Here is a 16543-nt window from a genome sequence, read left to right as displayed (position 1 = left end):
GAAAGAGAGGAAGCCCGGAGTCACAGCTGTGAGATTCTGCAAATAATCCTCCAAAGCAAACCGGAGGCTGATGTCCTCCCAGGTTTACTGAGTCTCTGGAGGGATGGGGATGTTGAAACAGCAAAGCCAAGGAATAAAACAATAGTTTACATCACATTACTTTTTTTTATTTCTGACTCAGAACTGCTATTTGTGATGCTTAATGTAATTTTTCAGTAGCAGCACTGAATTTCAGATATACTAGGTCTGTCTAGGGCTCAGAGTAACTGATAACATAAACACTCAATTTCTTCTCGCTTTTCCACCAAGAAACTTGACTTGCTATCAGTTTTACCTCTAAACCATCCCCCGGCTGCCCTCTGCTCTCTGAAAACACACTGAAATCTAAAGTTTCAGACATTCTAGGAATCTTTCCTGATTCTTTTTTTTTTTTCCAATCTCTGAGAAACCTGATCCACCAGATGAGTGGGAGAGCTTATTGTTTTTTTGTCTGACATCTGGATTTCATTAGCAGACTCATGCATGCTGAATCAAGAATGGAGCTCAGAAGAAAGCAGATGAGAGTTAAAATTATGTTAATACTAAAAAAAAAATGTCCCATTCTCCTCTCCAACTTTGCAAACAAACACAAAATGTGAGTCACGTTGTGAGCTCAGCATAAACAGTACAACCCTTATTAGCTGTACCCACTTACACTAATATTGGATATATTGTGCCTCAAGCAGCTATGGAGGAGAGCATTGTATTATTTATATATGTCAACATTATTTTTTTTAAAAAAAGCCTTTCCAATAGTTTCACTTTAATACCACCACTTTTCAGGTTTATAGTAAGTGTCACTTGTCTTCCATTTATACAGATTCAGTATAGTATGCAATTAAATAATTTACCACAAACCAACCATAAAAGTACAGTTAAGACTTGCTGCTCAGGAGACTGCTGTAAATGATACCAGCAAGAGAGACAATTTTTTAAAGTTTAACAAGAGTGTTAGCAGTAGCCTAAATTATTATTAGCAATAGCCTAAATAGTTATTAATTACCATAGCGTTAATTACTTAACAACAAAAATAGTAATACAAGCAGTAACTGTCTGTCAGTGCTGTACGTGGTGTTATGCTAGTAACCTCTGGATGACTGTTAGATCTCATCTTCTTTGCTAAGGCTGATGGTTGCAGGCATACATACAACACCCATCTTTACAGCCCACCTTATCCTTCCTCTCTCTTGCCAGTGCACAAGGACCTCTGGCTCTTAGACCACGAGTGCCATGCTATCTAGTCAGAGATCCTTGTCTTCTAAGGGCACTAAGCAGAGGAAGAGGGATTGACAAGAAGCTTTTGGTCATGTTTTAGAAGATCAGATGGGTTTAGGACAAGGAATCAAACAAAATTACAAACCTGTGAAAAGCTGAGAGGGCAGAGTGATTACAGATACTAGAGAAAAGCAGAACGTGGAAGTCAGGCCTTCACACTCCCCTGCAAGTCACCTCAAGAGCTTCATACATCATTGAAACAGGCCTCTGTCCCCTCTTCAGAGCTTCAGCCTACACGTTTGATGTCCACATTACATCATGTAAGATACAACTGTGTAATATACTTAGATTAGCAGAAAACTGATAGAAACTTTCAGTCACTAATGCAAAAATGACTAGCACACTCTAAAATTGGAGTATGGTTAGTTTTGTATGTGTAACAGCATTCTGCTATTTCAGGAGATATGGATATCACCTATCCTGAGAAAGTTATATGCCTGTGACAGGTGAAATGCAGGTGGATATGTATTTCACCTGTCACAGCCATGTAACAATCTTAGGATAGGAATGAACCCCAAATTTATACAAGTAACCATTTTCAAGGAAAGCTGAAAATTCCTGGGCTTGATTCTCCACTTTCTCATGTTTTGCATTAATACTTTGAGAAGTGGCAAGCACAGCACAAAGGCAGCGCAACCATTTTGGTGGTGGTTTGCCCTCATGTAAAGTGTACAGAGAATCTGGCCTGGGGACAGCTGACGTTACAGGAGGAATTTTTCATGATTCTTGCTAAAAATGATGAAGACAGCAGTGCAGTTTTGTCATTTAGCTCTAATTTATTAAACCTTCTTAACCAGAATTTACAGAAATATGCTTTAAGTATTAGAGCCTCAAGTTGCATTAAGAAATAAAAAATGCAGGTCTGGAATGACTAATATTAAGTTTTGGGTTTTAAAACTATTTAAACTGAAGCCATCTTTCTACTTTAATGATGACTCTCCTTTGATCTTCTAGTAAAGCTCTTTTTGTTTGCCATTTCTTTGAAAGGAGCCTTTCTCTCCCCCCCTTTTTGCTCTTCTAATTTCCTCAACTGTGTAATCAGGTGTTTAGGAGTGACTGCTATATAAAACCATCTCAGATGTTATCTCTGCTCTTGTGAAGCCTTCTGAGGGTCTCCTTTCCTCACCCATGTAAGACCCACGGGGTAGTGTTTGGGAGGGCTAAGTGTGCACTTGGCCTGGGTGTTCTTGGCTGCCAGGTGGTGTGGGTAGGCTGGCTCAGGTGAAAGTATTGATTTGTCTGGGCTGTTGCACAGTTTTATCTATAGTTGCACACCTGCAACGTGGGTTAAAATTAGAAACGGACTTGAAACCAGTATTTTGTATATGAAACCCTTGAACATGAGAAATGTTCAGTGTTACTCTGAACGCATGTCCAAAATTACAGCTTGAGACTACGTCTAAGTCGAGTTGAAATGTGCTCACTCTTTGCAGAATGAAAAAGGAATTGTTTACCGGGCTTAGTAATACAAAAGATCTTAAAGAGGTGCTGCTGTACTCCTATGCATGTTTCTGCACAGTCAGGGAATGAGTTGGAAACAGAGTAGTAAGTATCTTGTGGAAAGCCAGACACAAATCTGAGGATGAACTAGGCATCAAGATTTTGTCATTTCAAAAATGTCTGCTGTTGCTGCTAAAATCCCCAAATGTTTCAACTTAAGTGCCTGTCTATGGGTTTTATTGCCTTAGCTAATAATTTGACACAACCAGGCTCTGAAATGAAATTCTTATTCTTTGTTTTCTCTAATTACTACACCAATGTTTTAGCTTTTCTGCCCCATGAAGGAAATGCGGAAGAATTTTTCTCTTAAAAAACAAGCTCCTACAAACCTTGGAAATGTCTCCCTAAATAAGTCTTCTATCAGTAACGTGACAGGTCATTTCTAGTGTAAAATACAAAACGTTAAGGAACGAAGTTTACAGTAGGCTTACACCGAGCTTGATGTCCATGAGGCTGACATCCATGCATCAGTATAGCACAAAGACTTGTGTTCCTGATCCATGCAGTGCTGCCTTCTCTCCTGCTTCTGATCTAACTTGCTCAGCCAGTCTGAAGGATATATAAAATCCCACAAGGCATAGATGGGCATCAGTTACCTGAGAAACTCTGTTCACATCTCATAGTAGACCTTTTTATAGCTATAAAAGGGGCCATGTTGAAATATATAAGGCTTCTTTTACATTTATTGACATAAGCCAGATACAGAAGAATAACACCAATACTTGTGCTATTCTGGGGAAATGGAAGAGGAATCAATTTCCACTTAGTATCTTAATTTCTTGAGGGAAGTGACGCAACAGGAGGGAAAGGCAGGACCGAGAGGTACATCTTGACAGCAGGAAAATGAGAGGGGCGCCCTGGGTTGGATTTGTGTCCTCACAATTTACAGACTGTCCTGGGACAATCAGAAAAGCAAGAAGCTGAGTTGCCACTGCTAGCTGTTGCCAGCAGAAACTGCTGCTCTGCCTTTAGCAATTTGCTCTCATTCTTTGCTGCTTTTGCTATGTGTTTGCCAGCTTCTTCCTCTGTACAGTAAGTTAAAAGGAAAAGGGAGGGAGAGACAAGGCAGTTCACTTCTCTGACAGTCACTTTCTCTTCAACAGCCAGAGCGTGCCCTGTTTATCTGACACCATCCCAGCCTCTGCTCAGACCTTGTAGGCCTTCTTTAATTGGGCATGGGGATTATCAGAAAATGCATTTTCATTTCTGAGAAATAGGGAAACGAGGTTCTTTTAAAACTGGGAAGGAGAGTTGAAATATTGATACATTTGGCAGATGTGAAAATTTTCAGAATTTCAAACCAGAAATCCCAAGATATAAATGTTCATTTGGGTAAATGAAGCTTATGAAACATTGCAAAACAAACTCTTGCAAAACAAATTAAAACCATTGCAAAGTGGTTTCTTCCACTTCAGATGTCCACTTCAACCTCTTTTGCTTTTTCAGCTGAACACCTTGTTGAAACAGACATTTTCGTAGAGAAAAACTCCTTTTGAAAAGAAGTTATTTGACTGACTTTCTAGACATAGATTAAATGAAGCTACAATTTTACAGGAAGTGTTTGTGCACAGACATTTTGACAGGTGTTACTGCCGAGGTTTAGGGTCTTCTGTTTTCTCTATTTGTGTAATAATAGAGAATTATTGTTGTAATAAATGCCTGTTTGCTTCAACTTTCATGTTTCAGCAGTATTGTATTTTGCAAGAGTGTTTTATTTAAAAGCACAGTGAGGAAGGATTGTGGTAGACGTTAGAGCTGGGAGATACAGACATCTTGAAAAACAATCAGTGATCTCTTATTGCAGAGCATGAAAATATAGTTAATTATCATAGAATCACAGTATCATTAAATTTGGAAGGGAGGTTGGGAGGTCACCAAGTCCAACCTCCTCCTCAAAGCAGGACCAACTCTGAGTCCAGGTCAGGTTTCCTAGGGCTTTGTCCAGTCAAATCTTGAATGCTTCCAAGCATGGATGGCAATTCCACAACCTACATTTCACACTAAACCAAAATACTTTTATAAAGTGAGAAAACATGACTCACTTAATCTTCCATTACTCCTTTCTTATCAGTGCAAATGAAGAATTGATGAACTAGTGTGGTTTTGACCTGGTAGTTCTCTCTACCTTATCTATAAATTGGCTTGTGGAGGGCTGGAAACCAGAATTTACTTTCCCTCTCAGGAGGAATGCTTGCAGTATTCATTTCCAAGCTAAGCACTTAATTACAGTTTATCAGGAGTTTTACTGCAAACTAAGCAAATACCAAATTGTTAGTAAACAGAGTTCAGACTTAGACCAATGCAATAGCTATGTTCAGTCTACTTCAAAGGAGTTTATAAAAGTCTCACAGTGGCTTGCACAGGATTTGGATCTGGTCTGTTGTGCATGATTTTTAAATATAAATTATGTACATTTAAGATAATGAGTTGTATTATTAGTATGCAGACATACAATAGTAGAAACATAAGGCTGGGAGATGCTTTGGGATGTTCTCTCACTTGTCCCTGGACAGGATCACCCACGAAAATCCTGATATATGTTTATCTATACTTTTCTGAAAGTCTTCCAATGATCAGGAGCCTTCCCAGGCACCCTATTTCAATGTCTCACAGCTACAAAGAGCAGCCTAGTTGAAGTCTGGTACTCTGGACTCTTTAGCTGTGGATCTGGAAAACAAACTGTGCCCTTCGTGCAAAGTTTTCTACATATTTGCAAATTATTAAGGAGTCTTTTTGTGGGAGCAAACAACACTGGTTCTTCAGTCTTTCAACAGAAGTCATATTTCGGAGACACTGAATCAATTTTTCTCCTCTCCAGTCTTCCCTGAATTACTGTGCTCAACCTGGACCCAGATGAGGCTTTACCAGTGCTGAAACCTTACTCAGTTTAAATGCCAGATTATCCATAAGGGTTTACATTTAAACAGTACTCTTTTCCTGATATCCACCTTGTTGCCAGTGAGCAACCAGCTTGAAATTATCTAACTAGTAAATATGCAAATCAGATTCAAAAGTAAATAAAAAGAAGTTGGAAAACCTCAATGAAATGAAATCAAATTCTGTCACACAGTCCATTGGTAACCATCACGCAGGACATGAGATTCCACTCCAGGGTCACTGCAAAGACCAAGCAAGCACGCCCTCTGAGAGTATTTGCCTTTATCACATCTGTTTACATTGCATTTCCCACAGAAAAAAAAAGTTTGAACTTGTATCAGTAATAAAGACTGAACCACAGTAATAATGACTTAGTGATGGTGCTGAAGGAGGAGTTTGGTTTTGGCTGGTCTTCCAGACTTTTGGGAATGTAATACTGAGTGGTGTGCTAGACAGGAAAGGGGCACAGACACAGTTCACTAGATACTTCTGTTTTCTTTTTCGCCATCTAACTGCTCTTATTCTGGTATGTTAGGATTCAGTATCTTCTTTCCAAGCAACCAGTTTATCAAACAACTGGACATAAATGCCACATATTATAGCCACAGTTTTAAAACTAGTACTTTGGGAGCATGCTCTCAAAGCAGGGCTGTTTGGATTCCCTCTACTTATATAGAGCTGCCTCTCTGATAAATAGTTTAAATCCATGATATGCACAGCTTATTCAGAATTTCCAAAACAGAGCACAATGGGTATTTTCTGATGTTTCAGACTCTTAAACAGCTTACATTTCCAGAGGTAAAATGGATAAGACAAAATTACAGCCCACCATACCTTCGTTACAAGATTTCTGCAAGTGTTCATAATAAAAGTAGAAATTATGTGAGAAAATATATCCAGCTAATCTCAGAAACTCTGAGAAAACTTGGCAGGTCTAAGTTCAAGCATGTGAGAAAAAACCAACCAACGAAACAAACCAAAAACCTGCAATAAATTCTGTAGTATATTTGATAACAAAGTCCAAATCATCTAAAATAATTTTATGCAGGTTCTGAGTGGAAAAATATGAATAAATGGAAGTAGTATGTTGTGTATAAACAAGACTTTTGAGAGCCTCAAATTGTTCCAGTATGTCATAATGTGGAAGTTTAGTATGTGCACAGGTATTTTTACAGAATGAACATCTAAGAATTACAATTTCTTATAGAGATATATTTAGGTGAAGAATGCACTATACAAAAAGGGTTAATGTATCAAAATGTATTTCAAAGCTAGAGAACCAAGGGACTGGATACATACAGATTTGTTTCCTAGAGTGCCACATGCAGTTTGAAAACATATAGCAGAGTTTAACAGCTTTTTCCTCTTTGTAATACAGGCATACAGCTTCTCTCTCAGTACGGGTCTTACTAAAATCAGTGCTACTGCACCAGAGATGAGTTTAGCTGTTGTTTTCTTTTATTATGTCTTCCATATTTTCATCTTTAACTGTGTAAGAGGAATACTAATTTTGGTGATTCAAATACTGCTTTACTCATATCAGGGATTCCACTGTCAGGTCAGTAATAACTCTCTAAGGCAACAGAATTAAAGCATGAACAAGAGAGACCTGTACAGCACCAGACCAAATGCCAGCAAGTACACTCTAATCAAAAACTATGGTGGAACCTGCAAAGTTGAGCCATACAGGGTTTCAGATTCCTGAGAGACCCCTCATCCTATAACTGAATAGCAATACTGATATTTTACTCAGTTCAATGGAGAAAAGATGTGTTTATTTGGAAGCCATCACCCGATACCCAAAAGACTACTGTGAAATGTAGCAACAGTCAAAAATTATTATTCTCAAAGCAAATTCTAAATTTTTTCAAAGTGTATGATCTCCTTTAATTACAGAGCTCTCTGAAACATCATCTTCCACTTAAAATGAAAAATAAACTTCAAGAGGTTAATGTTTGTTTTCTGTTTGTTTTGCTTTTTTCAAATATTAACATCTCTAAGCTAAAAACCAGAAAGGTAAAATCTGTCTTTGTAAAGATGGCAGCTTGTTCCTCACTGCCATCTTAGCCAGCCTTTGGTACCTGGAGAAAGCACAGCTGTGGACTCCTTGAATATTGCAGACATTTGAGATCCTTGCACAGCCATAAGGCACAAGACAAATCAGATTAATGTTTCAGGCATGAAAGTTGCTGCAATCTTGCAGCCAAATAGCTGCCTGCTGAGCCAACTCTACTGCCAAAGATCCACCGTATCTGACCACAGGGAGGGACAGCTTCAGGGCAGCATGATCTGGCAGACCAAGCTATGGACTAAGAAGAAAGGACTAAACTCAGCTTGACGCTGATTTCTTCCACATCCTGCATGAAACCACAAAAGTAAATCTATGCAAACTCAAGCAGCCACAGTAATTACCTACTACTCCCATTGCCTTGAATATGTGTTCTCAAGGTACTTTAGTTTTACAGGATCTGCTTCAAAGATCACTGTTGGCAATGGAAAGACTCCCACTGTTGGCCTCATTAATATGGATTATGCCATACATTTCATTCTCAGATTTAAAAATGCAGTGCAAAATAAGGCTAATATTGTTTACCATTACATTAACGTCTGTGGTAATATGTCTGTACTTCTGTGAGCACACACATGCATTTTCCTCTATGAGTATAGTGTAAAATTGGAAAACACACTGTGTAACAGTTCTGTATCTCCCAGGGACTGGACTAAATAGTTGCAGTGCACCAGGGCTTTGAATGCAGAATGGAGATATTTGCCTGTTTGGGATTTTTTTTTCCACCAAGTCTCACAAGACTTCCTTGCCTGTGTAGAAATTTACAGGAATTGTCAGGAAGATTTTTTCAGAGAGCCTGGTACTGGCACAGCGATCAGAGCAGTCTCCTTGTTCAGCATTCAGAAAAACATGGCTGGAGCCATGTATTTTTCGAGTGACTAGGCCTGCACATATTTTCACAAAAGGATTTGACAGTACTTGAATAAAGTTAGGACAGAGAGACCAGTGGATGGAACTGGTGCTTGGCAGAAACACAAGGTAGGTCAGTTTGGAAACTTTGAATACAGAGATGCTTTGCCGGAGCTCTGAGCTTGGACCTCTACAAGTACAAACTTCATTGCTGCCTTTGCTGTTAATCCGTTACTGCCCAAATTAACAAGAAGAATGACATATGCAATAAATGAGATCTAGGATCTGTGTCCACATATTTCCTTTCCAAAGAAGATTTTGAACCATGGCAAAGGTTCAATCACTCAGCAACTTCTTAGAACCTGAACTAGGTGTTTTATTCACAAATGTCCATATATACTGTATCTAACACCATACCCCATTACCCTGTTCTTTCCGCATATTAAACCTGTATGATAGGTCTGAGTTTAGGGTGACGACATCATGGAAGGGTGGTAATGTCAGTAACATCCCTATACTGTAAAGGAACAAGATTCATTTTGTATAGGCCATGCATAGTACAAACGAACCCACTTTTTATATTTTGTAGGATTTAAAAATATAAACTACAGCCATAATGGGTGAAAAGAGACAATGTAACTTTTTGAAAAAGGTGTTCTATGAGTTTCTATATCTGCTAGATAAATAAATGTCATAAAGAATCATATATCTTAACTATTACTGGCCCCGAACTCATCATTATTTGTCCTGGCAAGGGGAAGAAAACCTATGGTTATCATGCATATGCAAGATGTACGTTGGCACAGTACCTTTGAGTATACAAATAAGTAAACGAGGTTTTGATAAGTCTATATACGTATCTTTATATATCACAAAACTAACCACTAGTAAACCAGAGGTGAAGTACTCTCATTCCTCACCTTTCTTGCTATTTAAAGAGAAATATTTTGTATATTTGATGGCATTGTCAATGACAATTTAAGAGCATCACTACGTTAAGTTTAAGAGCACTGCTTTTAACCTTTATTCTCTAGACATTTTTCAGTTCATTCAAGTCAATGGGAGTTCTGTATGTGAAAGAACATCAGAGAGGTATGAGTAAGATGTTATCTCCTAAGCCACTGAAACTCAAAAACTAGTTCAGAGAAAATGTAGATATGCTATAAAGATGACACTAAAGATTAAAAGTGCTGTGTTTTTTATAGACATAATAATTGCAACAAACCGTTTTTGCAAATGTAGGCAAATTGGAAATGATGAATTGCAGCCATAACATTGCTCTCATTTCTGGTAGTTTCTAAAACAGAAAACACACTTTCTGTCATTACAGATCACACAAACTACGTGCTAAAATAATAGAAGTTTGCTAAATCCCATTTCAATTCCCCAAAAGATAATTTTGGACAGGATATTGGACAAACTGCAGATACCTGAGGTACTCAAATACTAAAGCTAGGCTTTTTTGTTTATAATTATTTAACTTCCTAGAATATAATCATCACTTAAGATATAAATCTGAACCGATACACGTATTTTCATCAGTATGGTATACTATCAACTTTTACAGCAACAGAAGAAGAACACACGTCTTTACAGTGTTTTTAACAAGCAGAATTAAGGGAGGATATAAAGCCTCAAAGTTGTTACACGATTTCTTTGTTATGCAGGAAAAACTCCATTAAAAAAAGATTTCAAAATCTGTTTCTTATTAGGCAGTCACATGAAAAGAAAATAAAAATACCGTATGATTTACTGATATGCATTTTGTCCAAATCAGATTAGTTTATCTCTTTTCTCTATCCAAATTTAAGTACTTTAAAAATGCATGGCTACAGCCCTTTTTTGGTAGGATTTGCAAAACAACTTTCATTTTTGACAGCACTAGCAAAACTAAGCATCAAAATCTAAGCTATTAAGTAATGCATATAATGTTCAAATTAAGAAATCAGTTACTGTCAAAAGCAGTGGTAACAAATGGGGTCTTTCAGACAAAGGCCTGATCCTGCCATTGGTAGTCCCTTTTTGTGCATAATGTTTTCAACGTTTTGAACATAACTTGAGCACACAGGGTCATTCCCCATAGATCTGTCCTCAAATTTAGATAACATAAGGGAAGTGCTTAAGTTTCTGTGAACACTTCAGTCTGCTTTTTTTCAAGAAAGCACTTATATACTGATTAGACCATAAAACACTTGCTTGTGTTAGAAATCTCCAATAAAGCAGAACTAATTTCATATCATCTGTTCCTTAAGAAACATAAACTTTGATCTATAGAAAAAGATACATGCATACACAGCAAAAGGCACTGATCAGATCTGTTCTGGGATGCCATACATACATGTAGTCACACATGTGCAAGGGGATGAAAAGCACAAGAGGACAGCCATGAGAAGGATTGGGGAATAGAGAGTCCATCTACTTTTTGTGAGGAGACTGAGAAAACCTGGCTCGGTTAGTCCTACAGAATGAATGCTGAGAGAGGATATGATTGCAGTCTATTAATACATCCCGAGTTAAACCCCAGGGAGGGAGAAGAGCTAGTTCAGTGGAGGACAATGCTGGCAGGAGAACAAATGACTATAAAGTGGCCATGAGTTACACTTATTCTGGAAATTGGAAGATTTCTAATTAGGAGAGGACTAAGGTTCCGGAGCAGCTTCCCACATCAGCAGTAGCGAGGGCAAAATACTGAAATACTTCCCAACTAAAACTTGATCAGTTTACAAAACGGGCTGTATGATATGGCTGCCTGTAACTGTAGAAGACTGCATGAGTGAACAAGCAGACGCCTCCTGATCCTGTGTTCCTTCACTCACTAGCTCATAGGCCAGCCACAGAGTATGCGCTGCAGGAAGTCTTTTCATTTCCTGGTTCACAGAGAAACTGAAGACATTACCAGTGAAACCTTAAAAAAAAATTACACAGGATGTGCACTTCAAGTGAATTAATCTTCCTAAAGGAAGAGATTAAAATTAAGATTCCCAAATCTCAATTTGTTTGCATCTCCTGGATTTATATGGGTATGTCTTCAATTTTCATTAACTGTTTATTAATCCCTGGTGCCTCAAACTGTAAAAATACCTATGAAATAAACAATGCATTACTGCTCCAATACTGATACATTCACTTGGGACCATCTGTGTGAGCTGCAGCTTGCACATATTGATCATCAAGACACCTGTTGCATTCATTTGGTTTCTTACACAGCATGGGACAGACATCTACCTACCCCAGTGCAGCACTCTTTTACTCTGCCGCATATTTAGTAGTTGTAGTTTTAATTCCCTTGTTAAGTAATGTACGGTATTACATGGTCCTATCTCTACGTTTTGCTGTAACATGCTAAACTGAGTACATTAAACACAGAAGTATACAAACCAGAGTATTTTTGATCTCCTAGCAAAGAAAATTTCAGGTTTTTTCCTAAAGAAAATTGTCACTCAATGTATATTGAAATAATATGAAGTAAAAATATTTTCAAGTGCCACACCTAAGACTGCAGATGTACTTTAATTCCACAGCTTTCATTAGAATTAAAGAAAGATATATATCTAAAGTCCATGAAGAAAACAGTTTAGTCTACACATAACAGCAGAAGGAATACACTCAATTAAAGCTCATCTAACATTAGACTGGATTTCATGCTGACCTTGCTCAGCTCGCAGATGCTTTTTCACCTGTGTTTTGGCTTATATGCGTCTGACATCCTCAAATGCAAATTAACTGCAGTTAATTTTATGCAGATTAATTCTGCTGAAAGTCACACATTAAGAGGGTAGGAGGTTAAAGTTGTAGTGAAGTGGATGCTGGTAATGTCCACATCTGTATTTCCAGAGTATTGGCAGCACTTCAATTTCTTTGGGACTCTACACAGAATATTGTTAGAGTTGTGAAAGTTTAAGCCAGCAACATGACTGCATCCAGATGAAACTTGAGAGGATGGAGAAACCTTGCACACTGTGGCTTGGAGCCTCAGAAAAAAATATTGCAGATTGGCGAGTGGTTTTAGTGCACACTGGTTTATACCTCTTTTCTAAGGAAATAAATATTGCCAGCTTTGCCACTACAAAAAAGTTCTAGGAGTCTAAGACCATCACATCTTGCCAAGTACAGCAAACCTCTGCTATGAGATGAAAGACATTTAGCACCAGAAATACTTGGAGCTTGTGTTACTGCAACACTGATTCAAAGTGCTCATCCAGTGTAACAATTTATTCTCCTTTAGCATATGTAACTTGTTATATTTTTATTAAGTGCCATTACTAAACTGACTATACAGCGCGGTTGAAAACGTATTTTACACACTCTCTGTGATAGAAATTACATAGTAGCCATTTTTAAAGTTTCCAAAATCTACTTATTCATGTGCCTAGATTAATATCTTTTGTAATGCTTATTAGGGAAATGAAATAGCATATTTTTTCCATCAGCATTGTGATAAAGAATAGATTAAAAGAACACATGGCTGGCTTGGCACCTTCTCAATATATTTCTTCAGTGCTACTCACTCTAAAGAATTATTTCAGTCAAATTCGGTGTTACTAAGTCAAGGAATGGTTAGAATTTGCATGAAGATTTTTCCAGAATATTGTATATTCCTTACCTGTGGGCAGTCTTTGATGTAGTGTCCCTTGTTAAAGCAGAGGTGGCACAGGTAGTTAGGAGGTGGCCTCTTGCTGGGTTTTCTGGCTTCTGAAGAAAGGGATAGGTCAGAGAAATGCTCAGTGAGGGAGCTTAACCCATCCACAATGTTATTAAGAGAGCCATAAGGCGATGCACTCTTGTATAAACTGCTGTTCAGAGCCTGCAAAAGAAAAGAAAAAAGTCACATGAACCATAGTACTCTATTAAGTATTGTTCTGAGACTAATCTGAGTAGGGGAAGCATAAAAATAGCAGAAAAAATGTGATTTTAGATTTTTTAAATTTTATTTCATTAAGAACATGGCTGCATATTTGAGGAGAGTAATATACAGGCCATTAATAAAGAGGTTTCATGAAGGCTGTGCAATGGAGCTGGCCACCCCACTGCTGAGGAAACTATTGAGCTTGCCATGGTTCACTTAGTTCCAACTTTTCCACTAAGCAATGACTGCTTTCTTGTGTTTGATCATACCACATTCATGGTATGGTTAGAATATGCAGGCAAAAAGCTGAAAGAACAACCCACAAAAGGGAATGGTTTTGTGTCCAGAACTACCTACATAAACAATACTGAAGTCAGGGAAAGGAAAAGAACACCAAAAAAAAAAAAGTAAAGTAATTTTTAATTTCCAATCTAGTTAATGAGACAGTCAACACAGAGTCATGTGTTCAAATAATAACAAGAAACATTCAGATCTACATCTGTCTTGGATTTTCTAAGGGGAAACTTGCTGTGATTTAAACATTTCCTGATAAACAGTAAATACCTAGTTTTTGTACTTCACCTCAATACAATCTTCACTCTCTCAATCCGCAAATCAAAATCAGGAGGTCCTAATTTGCCATTCAGTAGTTTAGAACAGCAGGAAACTCATAATCACCTAAATAGCTAATCTCTGTAATGGAGATAACACAGATTCATTCACTTTAATGTGTTAAGGCTCAAAAGAAACTGCATCGTAGGAGTTTAAAAAGTAAATAACAACTTAAAAAAGTAACATAATAATGAATCACTGTAGAAACAGGAACAACTATTGACAGTCCTCTCCACCCTGAATTGATGGGGGACATTTCACAGGGTGTTTCTATGTTAGGTCTGATACACCTCACAGTAATGCTATGCTCATGTAATTCTCCTGGCATCAGAGAATTACTGCTGGCTTATGGGAAAGTGACGTAAGAAGAGGTCCAATCTGTGTCTCTGTGGAGACCTTGTTTTTCAGTTGCTATTAAATCCAAGTATTTCAATGGAGTCTTTATGTATGTCATACATGTTTTCATATGTTTATATATGTTATATACATAGTGAAGACATGCATTTAAATTGATTTAGAGAGTTTGTGAAATAGATCTGAAATGGAATTACACTTATCTCGGAGATCTCAAACATTCAGGATGTCTGCACACTTAAGTTCATTTTCTGGGTGACAGTCACATACTGAAAGAATCATATTGAAGCTTTAGGGACAATTACCTGGATGAGTCCCAACTACCAGTGAATCCCATCCCACAGCAGATGGTGTATACTGTAAATAAAAATTCAGCCTAAGTGGCAGACCACCGCCATACAGATAATCCACTTCACCCACCCTCACTATAGTCAAACACAATGTGCTGAGCTCCACTGACCCCTCTTACAAAGCTGAAGCTGGTGCATGGCAGCAGGATCAATGCAAAGGGCCACAGAGTAGAGTCTGATCTCATGGGGGACTTCACACCTGTCCTGGCACTGAAACACCCATCATTTCACCTGCAGCACAGCATAGTTCTATGCTGGTGCAGGATGTTCTGGCTGCTGAGAGGAGAATCAGCCACTTTTTGTTTCAGGGGTTAAATCCATACGTTTTGAAAGAAAAAGCTATTTCAAAAGCTAATGAAAAGGTTTTAGCTGCTTTAGCCATCAAGCAACCAAAGATACCTCCAACGGTCACTGGAATTTATTTTCTAGGATTTATTGGACACTATTGGAATGAGAAATTCTTGGCAACAAATTGTTAAAAGGAAGGGGAAGTGCTACGGACGCCAAAATAGTATTAATTAAGGGTCTTCAAGAAGTTCTTGTCTCCCTAGGAGCCACTTTCTCTTACATACACTTGGAATAACACAAAATCTTTCTTTTTAAGAGCCCCTCTTGCCAAGAGATTCTTAAAGCACTTCACATGCATTACACCCAACAGTAACTTTGCAAATTCCGTATTATCTGACTTTTATAGAAGGGTGGGTGTATGGACACACAAAATGTGTGAAATCCCAAATTCTTTACCCATTGCAGAAATCTGGAATGTCCCCTGGTGATGTAGAATGTATAACTCCTGCCCGTCAGGAGGCTGCTATTTCTGCCCCCAGGGCCAACCCAGTGACAAAACAAAACAAAACATATCTATCTGCTGCCTTCAGTGGGCTTTGAATTGGACATATGGCTCACAATGGCGATTACGTATCCTTTACGCTGGGCTATTACTCCCATTATAAGGGAGCAATCTGGCACCACGACTGGATATTATGTAATTCACTCCTCCATCAACCCTTCTTGGCACGTTTTAGGTCAATACAGAAACGTAAGGGTTGCAATGACTACAGTTTTGCCCACTCGGTCATCAAACCTTTACAAACTTTTGTTTGTTTCAACCACGGCAGGCAGAAGCCTTGTCAAAGGTCAGGATCTCATCACACTATAGGCTGTACTGACACTAAACCATAATCTTAGTAGCCACCAATGGCTCTGTGGCCAAAGCATGACACATGGCTCTGAAAGTGGCCACCTGGTTCAGCTGGCAGGGCATTTGTGCGATACGTGCCAAAGTTGGACACGCCAAAACATCCAGTCTACGCACGCCACCATGAAACAAACTTCCCTATAATTATCTTGAGGCCCAGTGTTAAAAAAGGAAAAGACACAAATATAACATCCCAGAAGATGACAGTAAAGGAGATGGACATTGCCAACGTCACTGGTGCTTCAAAGAATAATGAATTCATTAAGGAAAATTCCTAGAAGATCCCAAGATGCAGCCCATCCCTTCTGGTGTAGAGTAAGGCAAAACACTTCAGCAGTTCCTGCCAATCTGACCTGGAAAATGGTCTTAAATCAGTTTAACTCCGAGCCAATGTGAAAAACACATCAATCTGGCACTTGAAAGATGCTATAAAGAGCACCAGCACAAACGGTGCTACATCCTGTTGCTAGCTGTGGAAATCTCCAGTTCTTCAGAAGGAGATGAGGAAAAAAGCCTTTCTAAAAAGCCAAGTTATACAATAAGGGTGGTGGGAAAGTTCATCCTGGCCCCTGGAT

General features: G+C 38.4%; 1 protein-coding gene across 1 annotated transcript in view; it reads right to left on the bottom strand.

Moving 5' to 3' along the window:
* ZCCHC24 (zinc finger CCHC-type containing 24) overlaps window positions 1-16543 on the bottom strand; it is a 121598-nt gene that overhangs the window by 90302 nt on the left and 14753 nt on the right. The window contains exon 2 of the mRNA XM_075025634.1: window positions 13212-13412. Within this exon, the coding sequence (XP_074881735.1) occupies window positions 13212-13412 (201 nt within the window). The remainder of the gene's footprint in view (window positions 1-13211; window positions 13413-16543) is intronic.

The sequence above is a fragment of the Buteo buteo genome, chromosome 4, assembly GCF_964188355.1.
Source record: "Buteo buteo chromosome 4, bButBut1.hap1.1, whole genome shotgun sequence".
NCBI lineage: Eukaryota > Metazoa > Chordata > Aves > Accipitriformes > Accipitridae > Buteo > Buteo buteo.
This window is presented reverse-complemented; position numbering and strand designations above follow the sequence as displayed.